The following is a 19,353-nucleotide window of genomic DNA, read 5'->3' as shown; positions in this document are numbered from 1 at the left end:
AAATATGGCTCAGCATGCTGAACCGGTAGTCAAAGACGGGTAAGACTGGTCCCACATCCATAGCAACCTAAGACAGGGGCTCCTCGACCAGGGGGAGTACCCGATGACGGGTAAGCATGGAAGGTGAGGACCTGCAACCTAAGACAGGCACGGTCCCTGCCATATATATAAAAGGAAAGGGGGAGCTGTCGAGGGCAGCTACGTGCATAGCAGACAACATGGCGCTTGGGCCTCTGGCTAAACAGAGGACTTGCGCACCACCTGAAAGGTGATTGGCTATGCCCAGAACAGGTAGCCCGAGGACACTGCGGTGATTTTTATCAAGCTATCAGTCTTCCTTTCACATGTACAGTCTGCTGATGGGAGGAGAGGGGATACACATAGGGGTAAACATCCGGGTAAGAAGAGAACAATAAAAGGCGAAAGATTTATACACGATCTGAAGAGAGGATTCACAAGCTTGTCACTCCGTGTCTCCAGGTCGTTCTTGCTGGCGAGAGCGACACTTTATCTCTATTTATAGATGGGGAAACTGAGGTCCAATGACAAGCAAAGACTCCCCCAAGTATGTCTGCATTTAGGACCTAAACCCCAATGTGCCCCACTCAGCTTAGTCTGGGGCTGGGGTTTGTTGATTTCCTCTCACTAGGTTCTGAAGAAAGGGAGTGGCTGCAGGTGCCTGTTGGGGGAAGGGTTCAAGCAGAACAAGTTTTCCTCAAGCGGCAGGGCAGCCCAGAAAAGGAACCCCTGGTTTGTGGGAGAGTGAGCTCCCCTTCCTTTAAGGTACAAAAGCACAGCAGGGATTTGACTCCTGAAGCCACAGCTACCAGTCGTGTGGCCTCAGGTGAGTGTGACATGCCTTCCCAGAGCCTCAGTCCCCCAACTGTCAACGGAAGACATGAACAGCTTGGGGTGAAGGGATAGTGCCACATAAGTAAGAAGGGGTATTTGGGAACCGCACCCCACACCCCACCCCCAGCAGCCACCCACGTGGCCGACCTTGGCCTATCTGACCAGTCCGGGGCGGAAAGGGTGTGGGTCCTGCCCGCCCCCAACTCCAGGGGCGGGGTTTGGTGGACCCGGGAGCCCAATAAATCCACAGCCGGTCGTCGGGAGCCACCCCTTTAAAGTCCCACGGAGACCTCCAGCCGTCCGCGCAGAGCACGGCTGCCAGGGAACCCGACGGTCGGCTGGGCGGTGGACACGCCGCTGTCAGGGCCAGCCTTGCGGAGCGGGAAGGAGGTGCGCCGACAGACGGCAGAGGCAGACGCGTAGACGAAGAGGAGGGACAGGGAGGCAGCCGACCGCAGCGAGGACCCAGAGATTCTTTGCCCAGGGAGCCCCAGCCCAAGTCGCTTTCGCTGCCTCCCTCCAGGGGCCCAAGGAGACAGGTGTGGGGCTTCGCTGTAGAGGCCCAGCATCCTCCCGTCTCCACGCAGCCCTGCCTCCTCGGTCGCCGCCAGCTTCCTTTACCCGGGGGTTGCGGGGGTTGGAGGGGGTGGACACGCGCGCGTGGCTGGAAAGGCCGAGGACAGCCTTGGCCCCCGCACCTGCACCTGATGGCCGTCGTCGAGGCAGGAGCGCTGGCCACGTTCGGAGCCTGGGATTACGCGGTCTTCGCCCTCATGCTGCTGGTGTCCACGGGCATCGGGCTGTGGGTCGGTCTGGCGCGGGGCGGGCAGCGCAGCGCTGAGGACTTTTTCACCGGGGGCCGGCGCCTGGCCGCCCTGCCCGTTGGCCTCTCGCTAGCCGCCAGCTTCATGTCGGCGGTGCAGGTGCTGGGCGTGCCAGCCGAGGCCTACCGCTATGGCTTCAAGTTCCTCTGGATGTGCCTGGGACAGTTACTCAACTCTCTGCTCACCGCCTTCCTCTTCATGCCGGTCTTCTACCGCCTGGGTCTCACCAGCACCTACCAGGTACCAGGCAGAGGCCCGGAGGCAGGACCTGCCTGGCTGAGAACGCAGGGTTGTGACGGGGAGGTCCTGGGGCTTTGACAAACTGTACAGGGGGCCGTAGGCGGGCTCTTTGGGGCTTTAACGCGGCCAACGGGTGCGGAGGGTTCTGGGAAGTAGCCCTAGGCAGCGGGGTGAGGGGCAGGAAGGAGGAAGAGGAGTCTCCGTCCTGGTTCTCCTCGGTGGAAGCCCGCGCAAGGCGGAGTCAGGTGTGCACCAAGTGCGGACAGGCACAAACCTGCCCGGCACATGCTCGGGCGTGCGCACACCCGAGGGATCGCGGGACAATGGGCCAACGGTTCGAGACCCGACTTCCCCGCTTACTCTGCTCCGGCTTCTCAAGTGACAAACTGGGCTAATAAGAGGACTTCCCACCAGGGCAGGCGGTAAAGTGATTAAAATCGTGACCGGTATATAGTAGGCCACCAATGACAACCGGCCACAGGATCTGTATAGTTGGCTTGTTGACGCAGAGCGGCGCCGCCCCGGGGACCAATTAGCCGCCAGTGAGGGCAGAGGAACGTGCGCCTTTGACTGATCTGTCATCCTGGGCACACGAAGTGTGCCCAGGAGCGGGGATGGCGTGTGTGCACAGGTGTGTGCACACTGGTCGGAATCTGGGACTTGGCCCCACCCCCCCACCCCCCCACGGGCAAGAGTGGAGACAGAAGTTGGCCTCGGGAGGGAGGGAAGAAGCCACGAGGGAGGGTGAAGTACCCCAGAGGCCTCGATCTCCTGGGTAGGACCTGTCCAGGTGACCACGAGCCTCGGCTCCTCCTTGCAGTACCTGGAGCAGCGCTTCAGCCGCAGCGTGCGGCTCTGCGGGACCCTGCAGTACCTGGTAGCTACAGTGAGTGGCCCCGGCCCCGCCCTCGCCCTCAGGGTCCCGCTCAGATCCGTTTTGCCTGGGTCCTGGTCTTCGTCGGCTCCGCCCACAGCCTGCCCCCATCCGTCACGACCCCGCCCCGTAATTTCCCCCCAACCCCCATCCTGCAACGCCCTTCCCAGGCCTAGCCTGCAGTTTACTGGCCCCGCCCCCTGCGGCCAGTTCCGGAGGTTTGGCCCGAAGGCCCGCCCCCGCATACTCCCGGCTTGACCCCACTCCACCCTTGTGGGATTCCCTTGTGGGATTCCCCCTACTCATCTGACGCCACAAGCTCCGCCACCACTATTCCCTCCTTCCCCCTCCCCGGTCCTCCGCGGGCCTCACCTGGTCCCGGCTCTCCACCCGTAGATGCTGTATACAGGCATCGTGATTTACGCCCCCGCGCTCATCCTGAATCAAGGTTTGACTTTGGGAGATCTAGGGAGGGTGGCCCGGAGAAAGCAAAGGCTTTGAGACGAGACCGAAGGAGAGGGGAGGGACAGAGCCGGGAGAGACTCGGGGTGGGAAGAATCCCGGAGAGATGAGGACCCTAGACCCTAGGGGCCAAGTTTGCACCCTGCCTGGATGCCTAATGGGGGGCGGTTTCCTTACACAGTGACCGGGTTGGACATCTGGGCATCGCTCCTGTCCACTGGAGTCATCTGTACCTTCTATACGACTGTGGTGAGTGACACCCCCACTCCGCATGGGGGTCCATGCGCATTGGGTGGGGGACACCCTGAAGCCATCATCCACTCCTTATTTTCCCTTCCTGCTGAGGAAGCCTGCATCCCAGCGGGGCCTCTGTTTCCTTATCTTAATAACAAGTCATTTGAAAGGCTTGTTGCTGGGGCGCCTGGGTGGCTCAGTGGGTTAAAGCCTCTGCCTTCCGATCAGGTCATGATCCCAGGATCCTAGGATCAAGCCCCACATGGGCTCTCTGCTCAGCGGGGACCCTGCTTCCCCCCTCTCTCTCTGCCTGCCTCTCTCTCTACTTGTGATCTCTGTCAAATTAAAAGAAAGAAAGAAAGAAAGAAAGAAAGAAAGAAAGAGAAAGAAAGTCTTGTTGCTGAGAGTCCAGACATAGCCTAGCTTCAGGACTGGCTGGATGCAGGGGCTATGACAGAATCCTGTGGGCCCCTCTCCCATCTCTTGGGGTCCCATCAGCTCAGAAAGTAAGTTCCTATTTCAGGATGGACTGGCACAAGTTCCAGGAGGGTTCGGTTAGCTGGCCCTGCGAGCTGTGATTGGATGAGCCAATCACAGAAGTCCGGGGAGCTGGGGAAGATGTTCTGATTGACTATTTTTGGAGCTGGGAGTAGACTGGCTTCCCATGAATGGCCTTTGAGGAGGAAGGGGCTTCTCCAAAGGCATATCCAGGGGCTCCCATGGGAAGGCAGAGGCTGAAGGGTAAAAGCTGTAGCTAAGAATAATGGTAGTAGTAGTAATGATAATGGGGGCAGCCATCACTTATTCACTCACTGAACTTGTACGTGCTAGGGGCTGTGTGGCAAAGATTTTCTTCACATGAACTGACTGAATCCTCGCAACACCATTTTCCAGATGAGGAAACAGGCAAAGAGAGGCATCAGTCCCAGCCACTGTTGAAAGCCAAACTGGGTTGGCCTCAGACAGATTCCTGTCTGAACCCCTGCCTCCCCATCTGTCACGTCTTGCAGGGCGGCATGAAGGCTGTGGTCTGGACTGATGTGTTCCAGGTCGTGGTGATGCTAACCGGCTTCTGGGTTGTCCTGGCCCGCGGGATCATGCTGGTGGGTGGGCCCAGGAGCGTATTTGAGATTGCCCAGAACCACTCCCGGATGAACCTGATGGAGTGAGTAAAATTGTAGAGAGGGTACTGCAAAGAGGTGGAGGTGACATCCCTCTGCCCTGGGAGAAGCCAACCAGTGCCTCCTCCTCCAGGAAGTCCTCCCTGCTTCCCTTCCCAGACTCTCCACAGACCAAACATTGCCTCCCCTCTCTAGACTGCCCTAGCCCCCATCCCTCCATCTGTCCCACCATGTCCCCCAGGCCAGAGTGGACACTGATGGCTCCCTGAGGTCAGAACTGGGCACCGAGAGGTTTTTGAATGCATACATGGACGACTCAGTAAACAAAATTTTCAATCTGGCAAATTCCTACTCATACACTTCAAAACCCACCCCAAATGTCCCCTCAAGACCCATAAGGTTCAGAATGGCCATCTGGGGCCCTTGGGAGGGTAAAGTCAATGTGGTATTCCCATATGGCTGTCTTGTCCCTCCCTTATCTAGCTTTGACCTGGACCCGCGGAGCCGCTACACATTCTGGACTTTTATAGTGGGCGGCACGTTGGTGTGGCTCTCAATGTATGGCGTGAACCAAGCACAGGTGCAACGCTATGTGGCCTGTCGCACGGAGAAGCAGGCCAAGCTGTGAGTGTTTAGGAAGCACAGGGTAGGGGCCTCTGGGACCAGCTGCCAACCCCCCACCCAGCCTGAGGCTGTGCCTCCCCCACAGGGCCTTGCTCATCAACCAGCTGGGCCTGTTCCTGATCGTGTTCAGCGCTGCTGGCTGTGGTATCATCATGTTCACGATCTATGTAGACTGTGACCCGCTCCTTGCAGGGCGCATCTCCGCCCCTGACCAGGTAAGTCTGGCCGAGGCTCTTAGGCCACTCCTGCCTTCCCCACCCCCACTCTGAACTGCTGCATGGATGAACCTCTCCGGGCAAGGGTGGAATGGCATCTAGAAGAGAGAACAGCCTGTGCAGAGGTCCAGGGGCAGCAAAGAGCTTGGCTCAGAGGAGGATCTGGAAGGAGAGGGGAAGAACAAGGCTGGGAGGCAATGGGGAACCATTGGGGGAGGGAATGCGCAGGGGACGGGCACATTCAGATTTAGAGTCAGAGACTCCCTGAGGGATATTAAGGAGGAGATGGGATCCCGGTGCAGCATGAAATGATGGTGTTGATTATAATAATCATCAGCTCTCATGCCACAAGTGCCTACTCTGTTCCTCATGCTGTTCCCTTCACAGTCTCCCATAAAATCTTTCAGCATGTGATGAGGCCAAGGCTGTCATGGCCCTCACTTTACAGATGAGTAGACTGGGGCTGGAATGGGTGGGAAGCAACTGTCTGAGGTCAACAGGTGAGTCAGCCGCAGCACTGGGGCAGGAGGCATGCCTGGTTCAGAGTCTGTTCAGAATTGGCAGAAAATGGAAGGCTGTCCCGTCTGCTGTCCTCTGCTGGGGTCAGCTCCTGGACTGCTTGACTGTGCAACCTCAGCCAAGGGCCGCACCTGTTAGCCTTATTGTCCTCATCAGTAAAGCAGAGATAACATGGGACTCTGCCTCACTGGGATCCCAGGGCTCTGTGCGTGGTGGGGCTCAGTGACTGTCCTTCGGGGCACACAGTCAATCAGCAAACACACACTCAGTGCCTGCTGTGAGCCCGGTCTGCACTGGGCCCTGGGGACATGCAGTGTGAGGACAGACAGAATCCCTGTCCTTGGGGTGCTGCTGTCCTGGACGCCAACTCCCCCCACCCACCCACCCAGTACATGCCCTTGCTGGTGCTGGACATCTTCGAGGACCTGCCTGGAGTCCCTGGGCTCTTTCTGGCCTGTGCCTACAGTGGCACCCTCAGGTGAGCAGCCCTCCTTGCTCACCCGGCTGTCCCCCTGTGGGATAGAATGTTCTGGGCATGTCCATCATTTACAGTTTCTGCTTGGTCCCCAGTGGGCAGCTCAGGGGGGGGCCAGCAGAAGGGGGGGCCCTAGCAGAAGGCATGCCCTGAGGACAAGGACCCCAGCTGTGGGGTTTTCACCTTATCACCTGGCAGGGCCTCACCTGTCTCCCCTCTCCCTTCTTTCTTTCCTTCTTTTGGCACCCAAACAAATGTTATTGGGCACATACTGAGCACCTTCTATATACATATGTGGCCTCTACTGCCATTCTGAGTACCAGGGCACAGCTGTGACTGAGTGGTACCCCACTCCTGCCTCAGGGGCCTCACATTCTAAATATTCTGCAACTTCTGGCTCATCCCTGCTCTTGCTGTGACCAGGGTCCCATGCAGTTCTCAGCAGCAGCCTATGATTGCTGTGTAATGAGAACTTGTGCCATTCATGTCCTTGGTCAGGGGTGTCTTTGCTCCCGTGGGGATGTCTTAGGGCTGGGGGCATGGATGGTGGGATGGTGGACATCTCCTGCACTCTTGAGGAGTTCTGTCTGTTACCCATGCCTCTGCCCTTGGGCTAGGTCAGATGGTATGAGCAGCTGGGGCCTCCCCCAGCAGGTGGACCCCAGAGAGGGGTGTGGCCAGTCCCTTGATGAGGCCTGTTGACCATCCTCCCCACCCTATGCTCAGCACTGCCTCCACCAGCATCAACGCCATGGCCGCAGTCACCGTGGAGGACCTCATCAAACCTCGGCTGCCGAACCTCGCACCCCGGAGACTCGTGATGATCTCCAAGGGGCTCTGTGAGTTGGGGGAACCTGATGGGGGGGCAGGGCGGCCTCTCCCCGCTGACCATGCCACCCCCCATCTGCCACAGCCCTCATCTATGGCTCAGCCTGTCTCACCGTGGCGGCTCTGTCCTCGCTGCTGGGGGGAGGTGTCCTCCAGGTGAGCGTCCCTCCCTGACCCACCCCATCGCCACAGGAAGCAGGGCACGGTCGGCTTTGAACTGAAACCCAGAAGGGGTCCTACTTTTCATGGCAGAACTGGTCTGATGCCACCCTCCTGATAACTTTCTGCAGTCACCTGGCTGGTGGCAGTGGCAGTGGGAGGTGGGGTGGGGGGAGTGGCTTGGAGGTGGGACCAGAATTTATCCAACACAGGGGAGAGAGGCAGGAACAGGGAGTCCCATCCCCTTTAGGGCAACAAGCACGGGTCTCAAGGTCCACAGTGGAATTCCTCAGGTCTTGCTTTCCCAGCAAGCAAACTGAAGCCAGGAGAGGTGGGATGGTTCTGCCCTCAGCTCCCTGTCCCCTACTCGCTCTTGCAGGGCTCCTTCACCGTCATGGGAGTCATCAGTGGCCCCCTCCTTGGAGCCTTCATTCTGGGGATGTTTCTTCCCGCCTGCAACACGCCGGTGAGTGGGGGCAGCTAGGGGTTGGGAAGGCACAAGACCTCTCTCCCCTGACCTAGACTCTGTCCCCAGGGTGTCCTCTCCGGGCTGGCCACTGGCATGGCGCTTTCACTGTGGGTGGCTGTGGGTGCCACTCTATACCCGCCCAGCACCCAGTCCTTGGGAGTCCTGCCGTCATCGGCTGATGGCTGTGTCATGCCCTCGGCCAATGCCTCTGAATTCTTGGGCCAGCTCCTTGCCACCAACACCTCCAGCAGGAATAGCAGGTGAGCTGGCCTGAGAGGGTGCAATTGGGGAGGGGGGCTCTTAAACTGAGTCTGAATGAAAAGGAGGAATGTGCTCTCGGGACAGTGAAGGAAGGGCATTCCCAGTGGAGAGAAGTGCAAGTGCAAAGGGCTTGGGGTCGGGTTCAGTTTAGTGCATTCCAATGATGGAGAGGATGGGGTGTATTTAGTGGGCCAAGAAAGGATAGATTGGGTTCAGGCAGAAGAATGTGGTCTGATTCTTTATTTTTATTATTATTACTATTGAGATATAATTTGCAGACCATAAAATGAACCATTTAAAAGTGGTTTTAGTGGATTCACAAGATTACACAACCATCACCATTAACTCAAGAACATTTTCATCACCTCACAAGGAACCCCCATCCCCATGAGCAGTTGCTCCCCCTCCAGCTTCTGGGAACCACTAATCCGATTTCTGTTGCTCTGGTTTTGCTTGTCTGGACACTTCTTATAAATGGAATTATACAATAGACAGCCTGTTTCATCTGGCTTTTTTCACTCAGTGTGATGTTTTCAAAATTTTTGTTTTGTTTTTGATGTTTTCAGTGTTTATCCACATTGTAACACATCTGAGGGCTTGATTCCTTTTTATGGCTGAATAATATTCCTGTGTGGATGGCCCACATTTTGTTTATCCATACATCCCTTGGACAACTCGGTTGTGTCCACTTTTTGGCTACTGTGAACAGTGCTGCTATGAACATTTGTGTGCGAGTTTTGGTGGGGACATATGGTTTCATTTCTCTTGGTCTATACCTAGGAGTGGAAATACTGGATCATATAGACATTCTTTTTAAATTATTTTTAAACACTTTTTTAAGGTTTTATTTATTTATTTGAGAGAGCAGAGTGAGAGGGAGAGCACGAGCGCGGATGGAAAAACAGAGGGAGAAGGGGAAGCAGACTCCCTGCAGAGCAGGGAGCCTGATGTGGGGCTTGACCCCAGGACCCTGGAGATCATCTTCTGAGCTGAAGGCAGACGCTTAACCCACTGAGCCTCTATACTTTTTTTTGTTTTGTTTTTTTATTGTTGAGTTCTAATTTTTATGTTCTTTAAATCTTTTTTTTTTTTTTTTTTTTTTTTTTTTTTTTTTTTTTTTAAAGATTTTATTTATTTATTTGACAGAGAGAAATCACAAGTAGATGGAGAGGCAGGCAGAGAGAGAGAGAGAGGGAAGCAGGCTCCCCACTGAGCAGGGAGCCCGATGTGGGACTCGATCTCAGGACTCTGAGATCATGACCCGAGCCGAAGGCAGCGGCTTAACCCACTGAGCCACCCAGGCGCCCTGTTCTTTAAATCTTTATGTATTCTGCATACTAGATCCTCATCAGATGTATGATTTGCAAATATTTTTTTCCACTCTGGATTGTCTTTTCAGTCTCTTTATAGTGTCCTTTGATGCACAAAAGTCCAATATATCTCTGTTTTCTTGGGCTGCTTGTGCTTTTGGAATCACATCTAAGTCACATCTAATTACCAAATCCAAGTTCATAAAGATGCACACCTAATGTTTTCGTCTAAGAGTTTGGTTCGGGTAGATTCTGAGGGTAATACAGAGCCATGGAGAGTGGTGAGCAGTGGCAGGAGGTCATCTGAGTTACATTTCAGTAATGCTCCCTCTGGTTGTGTGTAGAGAACACCTATGGGTGGGAGTGGGTTAGCCTGAGAGGAAGAGAAGTGGCTACCGCACACATCTGAGTGAGAAATAATGGAATATTGCGCCAGGCCGTGACAGTGGAAATGGGAGAAAATGAACAATCTGGGAGTGGCTTTTGGACTCATGCACACCTCTCCTACCCCCAGCCCTGAAATGGACCTTGATCGACCCGCCTTAGCTGACAGCTTTTATGCCATTTCCTACCTTTACTATGGTGCCCTCGGCACGCTGAGCACTGTGCTATGTGGAGCCCTCGTCAGCTGCTTGACAGGTAAGCAGGGCATATGCCCTCCTCAGAGATCACCTTGTGGATCCCTCTGCCTCCAGGACCCACCACTGGGCAGGAAGAAGAGAAAAGACATTCCCGTCAGCCAGATGGCCACCACGTGCTTGATGCATCAGCACCCTTTCTGCTGTGTTGCCTTCGGGAAAACCCTGCAACTTGCAGGGCTGGTCCCATTTTGCAAAGGCAGAAGAAAACTGAGCCACCTCTCCTCCCTTCCACCTACCTATCCACCGCCTCCAAAACGTTGTCCTTGCCAGAGGAGAGGCGCTGTCCATTGTGCTGAAATAGCTTCTCAGCAGGACCTCAGGGACTCCGTGTCCATCCGGGGATTCTGAATGCCACTCGAGAAGTGGGAAGACTTCAGGAGACATCAATAGTGATCACAATACCTGTTCTTGCTTCCTGTGTCTCAGACTTTACATTCACCAGGGCTTTCTTGAGTCCTCTGTGCCAGACAGTATTCTAGATGCTGGGGAAATAATGAACCATAATGAACCATCCACTGTTGTATTAGACCCCCTTACTGTGTAGATGAGAAAACTGAAACCCAGAGAAGGGCAGAGGCTTGCCAGGGTACCCAGTGGGTCATTAATGAGAATCTGGGGATTGGAACCCATCAGAGTTCTCCCTTTCCCCTCTCTCTCCAATTCCCATCACCTCTTCACTCAATATCCCCCTGTCCCCTCAGGCCCCACCAAGCGCAGTGCCTTGAGTCCTGGGCTGCTGTGGTGGGATCTTGCACGGCAGACAGCATCGGTGGCCCCCAAGGAAGAAGTGGCTACCTTGGATGACAGCTTGGGGAAGGTCAGTCACAGGGCTGGCTCCCAGAGCAGGGGAGGGATAGTGAAGTGATTTTTGATCCCCTGGGCATGGCCATAAGTCAGGGGAGGAACATGGTGAATCACCATCTTTCTCAACCTCTTCCAGCAAAAAGGCTTGCTTGAGAGTTGACATGTCTTCCACGCTTTTTATTAAGCCCTTTAAAAAAAAGACTGAACAGAATTTCATATTATTCATTTCCTTGGATTACTTCCAGGCTGTGGCAAGTGAAACTGGTTTACATTTAAGGCATTGATTTAAAATCTCTTCTGTAAATAAAAGTACTTAATTCAAAAGTGAGTCAACTTAGAAAAAATCTTACATAAGAAACATGACCGGGGTGGGCCAAATTCACCCAAAGCCATGTGGTTGCTCTGTAAATGCCCTGAATTCAGAAGATGCCGTCCTTGACCCAGACCTGCCCTTGCTTTGGAATCCCTGTTTCATTTTCTCATTTCTTACACACTTGCTATGTACCCAGCCCTACTCTGGGCTGGAGTTCATGTCCACTGTCTAGGAGGAGCAGATAAAAGCTAAACTGAGAAATAAGTAAGTTCTCAGCAGGTAATGGCAGTGAAACAGGGTACTGTGATGAGGGTGGCCTCTTGGAAGAGGTAGGAGGTAGAGCCAGCCCTAGGAAGATCTGGGGGAAGGGCATTCTGGGTGGAGTGCACAGCAGGTGAAAGGCTGAGGCCAGAAGCTTGAGAAGAGGAGGTATGGATTTGGCTGGAATGTTTTGAAAGCTCCTTTCAGCGGCTGTGGCGAAGGATTTATTTTCTTGAAGGGGCGCAGCCTGAAAGAGTGAGAGGGAGGCAGGCATTCTTGCAAGCACTGATGGCCTGAAATATTAGTGACGTGGGCATTGGGGAAGAGAAGCAGGTGGAGGTTTTGGAGGCAGAAGGGATAGGACTGGCTGATGCACTGACCAAGGGGATGGTTGAGCAACTCCTGCCCAGGTTCTGTACTTTTAGGCCCTCAGTGATCCCATCTGGGGGATGAGCTGGCACAGAGCAGAATGGCATCTCTGATGGTGTCTTTCTTCATTTTTCATTCCAGGGTGTTGAGGAACTGCCCCCTGGAACTAAGAGGACTCCTGACTTCCCACCCACTGACGAGGACCATCTGCTCTTCCTGGGGCAGAAGGAGGTCAATGGGCCCGGCTCCTGGACTCCCAGCAGTACACATGACCGTGGTCAGGACCTTCGGGAAACAGACCTCTGAGCCAGCAGGGGACTGGCTACCTGGGATGGAACCTCAGGGTAGGCCCTCCCAGGCCACAGAAGAACGGCCTCTGGCTCCAATTGGCTGGATTGTGTCTTTATGCAAATGAGTTTGGGATCCCTGCCCTATGGAAAGAGGTGAAGCCCTACCTCTGGGAAGTCATTTTATCCAGCCCCCTTCCAGCCAGCCCCTAGTCTTAGATGCTGCACCCTTGCCTGTTCCCCCAAAATGAAGCCAGATTTCTGTCTATGTGCAATAGAAAGATGTCGAAGTCCCCTCTGGACAACATGGGAAAACTCCAGGCCCAGCATTAGAGTCTGAGAATGTCTCCAGTGCTTCTCTAGAATGTTAGGAAGGGTTTTGGAGGTCCTCAGGCACCAACCCCTGCACCCCATCTCACAGTTGGGGAAACTGAGGCCTGGAAAGGGGCAACAACTTGACCAAGGCCACAGAGCACACCAGAGATTCATTGAGAATTGGGACACCAGCACTTCCGCCTTCACCGCCTCCCTCTTTTCCTCCCTTTGGAGGGTCAGACATCACATGGCCCCTGACCTTGGGAGCAAGAAGGGAAGATAAAGGAGAAATAACATTCTTGATCTTCCTCTTATCCTGGACACTACGTATCTTATCTGCCTGAGGTTACAGCAAGTCAGGTTGGGGCAGGGACAGACCTGGGAGCTACATGATGTTGAAGGTCTATTGCCAGCATGTCACCAGCAATAGACAGGGTCTGTGGACAGGGTCAGACAGGTGGGCAAAGCCATGTCCTGGGGATGCGCTTTACTTTGGATGCAGAGATTTATTAATCCATGCACTTCAAATAAATGGACTTTGATGCTTAATGTTCTATGCTGTCTGAAAAATCATTCTGGCTGTTGCCTCAGATCTCCTCAGTCAGATGGGAGTGCGAACCTCCGTGTCTCTTGTCCCGAGACTGTGAGTGAATAAGCCTGAGTAAGCATCAGAGCAAGGTGAGAATTGCCACCTTGGGGTGCCTTGTGCTGCCCTCCCTGGCACACAGCTTCTCTCCCTCTCCTGATCTGCACTTGAACCCTCCCCTCCTCACTGCCCTTTCTGCTTGGACCCTGCCAGCCCCACTGTCCCTGCACTGGTCCCTTGGGGTCTCTGGGACCTTGAGAGCTGATTGAACTCACACCTGCACACATACCTCATGCAGCTCCTGGGGTCCCCAAGGGAGCATCCTGTACTTACTTCAATAGGGCCATCCCCAAATTCAAGACCCAGAACCTCAGAATGTAACCTTATTTGAAGAGTCTTGGCAGATATACTTAGATTAAGATAAGGTCATACTAGATGCGGGTAAGCCCTCAACCCAGTGACTATCCTCATAAGAAAAGAAGACATGCACACAGGGAGAAAGCCATGTGGATACTGAGGGAGAGATTGACACATCCACAAAGCAAGGGACAGCAAGGATTGCTGGAGCCAGCAGAGGCCAGGAGAGAGGCAAGAGGGGGTTTCTCTCTTGGAGCCTTCAGAAGGAGTACAGCCTACCAATACCTTGATTTCAGATTTCTGGCATCGAGAGCTGGGAGAGAAAAAATATCTATTATTTTAAGCTATGGCAGCCCAGGAAGTGAACACACCTCTGGATCTGTGCTCTCTCCACCCCTCAGAGACCTGGCCCTCTGGCTGTTTTCAGGAGGCCTTTAGATTTAGACTTAAACGGGACTGTTGCAAATTTTCAGTCATTGACTGAGTAACATGGGAAGCAGGCTTTCCAATGGTTAGTGGTGCCTGCTCAGAGCAGAGCCCAACTTGGTGGTGAGAAGAGGCATGAGAGGCTAAGGCTTGTCTGGCTGATGTTTTAGGGATCCAACCATGCTGTCCCATCATCAATAGTTCATTCCTTTCTATTGCTGAAGAGTATCCCATTGTACAGATGAATCAGTTTGTTCATCCATTCACGTTGTCAGCCTTGAAAATAAAACAGCCAGTTCTTTTACCAGCAAAATGGGTTTATTTGGGAATGAGAGAGGAATTGCAATTCGGGACTTGCAAGCTATGGCAAAACCATAACCGAGTCTAGAGAACAAAGGAGAGGAGCATTCCTTTATGGAGAAAAAGAAGGAAGTTGAGCACCTAGAGGGCTCAGTCGGTTAAGAGTTTGCCTTCGGCTCAGGTCATGATCTCAGGGTCCTGGGCTCGAGCCCCTCATCAGGCTCCCTGCTCCGTAAAATTTGCTTCTCCCTCTCCCTCTGCTGCTCCCCCTGCCCTGTGCCCTCTCTCACTATCTTTCTCAAATAAATAAATAAGTAAAATCTTTTTTTTTTTTAAAGATTTTATTTATTTATTTGACAGAGAGAGATCACAAGCAGGCAGAGAGAGAGGAGGAAGCAGGCTCGCGGCTGAGCAGAGAGCCCGATGCGGGGCTCGATCCCAGGACCCTGGGATCATGACCTGAGCCGAAGGCAGCAGCTTAACCCACTGAGCCACCCAGGCACCCCAAGTAAAATCTTTTTAAAAAGAGAAAGAGAGAGAAAGAACTCATGTGCATATGTGAGGGGATAGGGGCAGAGGAGGAGGGAAAGGGAGAGAAACAGAATCCCTGCTGAGTGGTTAGCCTGACAAGGGGCTCTATTCCTAGGACTCTGAGATCCCGACCTGAGCGAAAATTAAGAGTTGGCCGCTTAACCGACTTAGCCACCCATGCACCTCTAAGAATTCTTTATATATTCTGGATGCAAGTTCTTTGTTAGCTCTATGCACTGCCAATATTTTCTCCCAGCTTGTGTCTTGCTTCTTCAGTTAATAAAGATGGTCTTTGGAAAAGCAGAATTTGTAGTTTTGATTTATCAAAATTATCCATTTTTTTCTCTTCATTTTTTTGTGGTAAAATGTGCACAGCATAAAAATTATGGCTTTTTAAAAAAAGATTTATTTATTTATTTGACAGACAGAAATCACAAGGAGGCAGAGAGGCAGACAGAGAGAGAGGAGGAAGCAGGCTCCCCGCTGAGCAGAGAGCCCCATGCGGGGCTCGATCCCAGGACCCTGGGATCATGACCTGAGCTGAAGCCAGATGCTTAGTAACTGAGCCACCCAGGCTCCCCTAAAGAATATTTTAAAATAGTTGACATTCATTGAGCCTGTACTATATGCCATGTGGTTGACCCATATTAGACGTGTTAGTGTTTATTGAACAGTGATTCAGGAGCAAGCACCTTTTTTAGCAATTATTTTATCAATTTATTTTTTCATTAATTGGTTTTATTTTTTAGAGCCGTTTTAGAGTTATAGTATAGAAACACTGAGCAGAATGTTTAGAAAGCTCCCATAGGGACGCCTGACTGGTTCAGTTGGCTGAGCGACTGCCTTTAGCTCAGGTTATGATCTCAGGTTCCTGGGATTGAGCTCTGCCTTGGGGCTCCCTGCTCAACAGGGTGTCTGCTTCTCCCTCTCCCTCTGCTCTTCTCCCTGCTTGTGCTCTTTCTCTAGTTCTCTCTTTCTCAAATAAATAAACAAAATCTTAAAACATTTAAAAAAATCTCCCATAGACTTCTCTCTCCCCTACAGCCTCAGTTTCTCCTATTATTAACATCACATCTTTCATTAGAATGGTATATTTGTTACTGTTGGTGAGTGAGTATTGGTACATTATTATTAATTGAAGGCTTTAGTTTACTCTTTGGGTTGTATATTCTGTGTGTTTTGACAAATGTGCAATGTCATGTCTCCGCCATTACCATATCCTACAGAATAATTTTCTTGCCTTAAAAATCCTGTGTTTCAGGGCACCTGGGTGGTTCAGTGGGTTAAGCTTCTGCCTTCGGCTCGGATCATGATCTCAGGGTCCTGGGATCAAGCCCCGAGTGGGGTTCTCTGCTCAGTGGGGAGCCTGCTTCCCCCACCTCCCGTCTGCCTTTCTGCTTACCTGTGATATGTCTCTCTCAAATAAATTTTTAAAATCTTAAAAAAAAAAATCCTGTTTCACCTACATTGGTCTTGCATTCAGTCTCTTCTTTTTTATCTACTATGTTTACTCTTTCTGATTTTCTATCAATGATAGTCTCATCTGGTCTCAATTCTTTTTCTTATTTTATTACATTGGCCAGCACCTCTGAATTAGTGTTTAATAATAGCCATGACTGTGGGCTTTCCAGCCCCGTCCTGGACTACGTCCTCTGTTTCACCATCCAACATGATACAGATGATTTTTTTTTTTCCAATCATGATCTTTGATCAGACTAATTTTCTCCTAGTCCCCATTAACTAAGAACTGAAAAAAAAAAAAAAGTCGGAAGTGGTTGCTGGATGTTATCCAAGGCTTTTCCAGCACAGTAAGATGATCATTTGGTATTTTTCTCCTTTTATCTCTTCATTGAGTAAGTGAGGCTTTCTGATGCTGAACTTTCCCTGCCTTTTGGGGGAAGGAAAAAAAAAACCTGCATACCCCTGGTATGTGTCCTTTAAAGTGCAGCTGAACTCAATTTGCTGATATTTTATTTAGCATTTTTTTATGCAGCGAGGCTCCTGACCTCTTCCTGGCATCTGCTTATCCTGTCTCTCAGCTGATTCCCACAGGGTGTGGGGGAGGGCCTCTCAGAACATCTGCAACTGCTTAACCAGATGACTTCAACTCAGCAGTGCCCCAGTCCCCTTCCCAGAACTGCTCCTCCTCCAGGTAACCCTGCTACCCAGGGAAATCTTCTGCTGTTCACTTACCTTCCAGAACCCCATTCCTTAGAACAGTTGATTCATTCTACTAAGGGGGGGAGGGGCCAGCCGCAAAGCACCGCCCCCCCCCCAACACCCTAGGGCCTCGGGCTTGTCACAGTCTCCCCTGCTGATTTTGGCATTCGCAGCTGCAGCTGTGGCCAACAGAGGCCCCATATTCTTGTTGTTCTGGTGCTGTGAGAGAGTTTTCAAGAAGCCAGACTGAGCAAAAGATAGGACCTGGTGGGCAACAGGTAAGTTTCCACTGGTCTGACCCCACCTATCTCCTCTTCAGGTCCACAACTTGTGTCAGCTTCAGGCTTAGCTGACTCCAGGCACAGTTGGGGCAGAGGGGGCCAAGGATGAAGGATCCACCTTATATCCTGTTCTCCTTGGGGCCAGGTCTCAGACAGGGGCTGGAATCTGGGATCCCCCTATACCAGCAGCTCCTGAGGAGGCAGCTCACCTCACACCAACCAACCCAAAGTACAGAATCTCAGTGAAATTGCTGTGCAACCTGCAGCCAGTTGCTGTCCCTCTCTGGGTCATCCACATCACCTCTCCAAATTCTGACCTGCCAATAGGTCACTCAACAAGCAGGTCAGACTCACGGTTGCTCCAGAAACAGAGACCTCCTACATCACAGGAAAAAAAAAGATCGAGTGAGGGAAAGATTTTCTTTTCTTTTCTCTTTTAAATGCATACTGGATCATATTCTCGTTGCTGTGAGATTAATTTTTCCTTTCAAGAGTTAATAATAGAAATGTTTCCTGGGCAGTAATTATAAATCTGATTCACCTTTTCATCTCTTTTTTTAAAAATTTGATTTTTCTTGTTACCTTTTCATCACACAATATTAAGTGTAAAAGGCCAAATTGTTTTGGAAAGCTTATACTGAAAATCTGTGGCCTCCTACAGCTTTCATGTTTGATAAAATCAAGAAAAATATCTGGGGCCCCCAGGTGGCTCAGTTAGTTAAGCGACAGCCTTTGGCTCAGGTCATGATCTCAGGGCCCTGGGATGGAGCCCCACATCAGGTTCCCCGCTCTGCGGAGAGGCCTGCTTCTCCCTCTCCCTCTGCCTGCCACTCCTCCTGCTTGTGTTCTCTCTCTCTCTGTGTGTCAAATAAATAAAATATTTTAAAAAATCAAGAAAAATACCAGCACAATTGTCAGAGAAATATGAATGAGTTGGTGGGATCTGGACTCACAGGCATTAGGGAATGAGGGTGTTTGAACTGGAGCCACGCACCAGCACAAGCCTTCCTCTTACCCATCTCCAACACCTATTCATCCCAGATCCTCTTTACTCAGATTCTGAATTAGCCCCCTTGGTCTCCCCTCCCTGCCTTCTGGCCTCTACCTTGCCTGTGACTCCTAAGGGATATAACAAGCAGCCCCCCTCCCTAGCTCACATATCCTGCATAGCTCCCTATTGCTCTCAGAACAAAATCCATCTGGTAGCACGAAGCCAATTCTAATCCCTTGCTGTTCCTCTTCCTTCCCCTCCTTATGCCCACCCCCAGTGAGATGGCGAGGGCTCTGGACACAGAGGCAGGAAGAGCTGACTTCAAATCCTAACTCTGCTGTTTACCAGCTAAGCATGGGCATCTCTTTGTTTGTTTGTTTGTTTTTTAAAGATTGTATTTATTTATTTGACAAAGAGAGACACAACGGGAGAGAGAACACAAGCAGAGGGGGAGTGGGAGAGGAAGAAGCAGGCTGTCTGCCAAGCAGGGAGCCTAATGCGGGGCTCGATCCCAGGACTCTCGGACCACAACCTGAGCTCAAAGCAGATACTCAAGGACTGAGTCACCCAGACACCCCGGGCATCTCACTCTTTGGCGGTTCACTTTCCTGGTCCATAAAAATGGGTGTGTGTTCTAAAGAGGTGGATAGTTCTGAGTGCAAATGCTTTGGCTCACGACCAAAGGCATTGCCAGGATGACTGCAGACTCTGAGGGGACCCCAGGCCAGGGTTGCTTGTGGAAGTCCATGTTTGATGTAGGGAAAGAGGCACCAGGTTGTCTGCTCTCAGGGCAAGGTGGAAATGATGTGATTTGAAGCAGGGTTTCATGAGCCAACGATCAGGAAAGAATCCTTGAAACGTTTTTGGTGCAAAAAGGTGGTTTGATGATAGCACAGGCATAGGACCTGTGGGCGGACAGAGCTGCACTGGGATTGTGATGAGCAATTGATTATAGACTTTAGAGTTGGGGGAGGTAAAGATAAAGGAAGTTTCCATCTAGCAAGACATTAACAGTAAGAGTGGGAGTTCCTGGAGGAAGGTTACACTGTGCTTGCCTCAAGTATTTGGGGGTGGAGGGGTGCCTGGGTGGCTCAGTTGGTTAAGCATCTGCCTTCAGCTCAGGTGATGAAGCCAGGGTCGTGGGTTCGAGTCCCACATCGGACTCCCTGCTCAGGGGGGAGTCTGCTTCTCCTTCTCCCTCTGGTCCTCCTCCTTCTTGTGCGCTCGTGCTCTCTCTCTCAAATAAATAATCAAAATCTTAAGA

General features: G+C 51.9%; 1 protein-coding gene across 2 annotated transcripts; it reads left to right on the top strand.

Moving 5' to 3' along the window:
- Window positions 1–1,076: 1,076 nt before the first annotated feature.
- Window positions 1,077–13,006, top strand: SLC5A5 (solute carrier family 5 member 5). 2 transcript variants are annotated; one of them, XM_004760983.3, is made up of 15 exons: window positions 1,087–1,916; window positions 2,737–2,802; window positions 3,187–3,238; window positions 3,434–3,501; window positions 4,497–4,651; window positions 5,091–5,231; window positions 5,317–5,446; window positions 6,355–6,443; window positions 7,167–7,279; window positions 7,354–7,424; window positions 7,807–7,893; window positions 7,963–8,156; window positions 9,982–10,106; window positions 10,810–10,925; window positions 11,997–13,006. In XM_004760983.3, exons 1-15 carry the CDS (start codon window positions 1,560–1,562, stop codon window positions 12,159–12,161), a joined length of 1,929 nt encoding a protein of 642 aa, XP_004761040.2. In that variant the 5' UTR covers window positions 1,087–1,559; the 3' UTR covers window positions 12,162–13,006. The 2 variants fall into 2 exon arrangements, with proteins under 2 accessions (XP_044937725.1, XP_004761040.2); XM_045081790.1 differs by lacking the exon at window positions 10,810–10,925 and having other exon boundaries at window positions 1,077–1,916; window positions 11,997–12,126.
- The last annotated feature ends 6,347 nt before the right edge of the window (window positions 13,007–19,353 follow it).

The sequence above is a fragment of the Mustela putorius genome, unplaced genomic scaffold (assembly GCF_011764305.1).
Source record: "Mustela putorius furo isolate JIRA1106 unplaced genomic scaffold, ASM1176430v1.1 tig00000095_pilon_pilon_pilon, whole genome shotgun sequence".
Taxonomy (NCBI): domain Eukaryota; kingdom Metazoa; phylum Chordata; class Mammalia; order Carnivora; family Mustelidae; genus Mustela; species Mustela putorius.
The sequence above is the reverse complement of the archived record's forward strand: the minus strand, read 5'-3'. Positions and strand labels throughout refer to the sequence as shown.

Excerpts from the sequence above, each read along its gene's own strand:
- SLC5A5 (XM_004760983.3), top strand. The coding sequence starts at position 1,560 with ATGGCCGTCGTCGAGGCAGGAGCGCTGGCCACGTTCGGAGCCTGGGAT. Across the intron at positions 8,157-9,981 it reads ACCTCCAGCAGGAATAGCAG|CCCTGAAATGGACCTTGATC; the intron begins GTGAGCTGGCCT and ends TCCTACCCCCAG. Across the intron at positions 10,926-11,996 it reads TGGATGACAGCTTGGGGAAG|GGTGTTGAGGAACTGCCCCC; the intron begins GTCAGTCACAGG and ends TTTTCATTCCAG.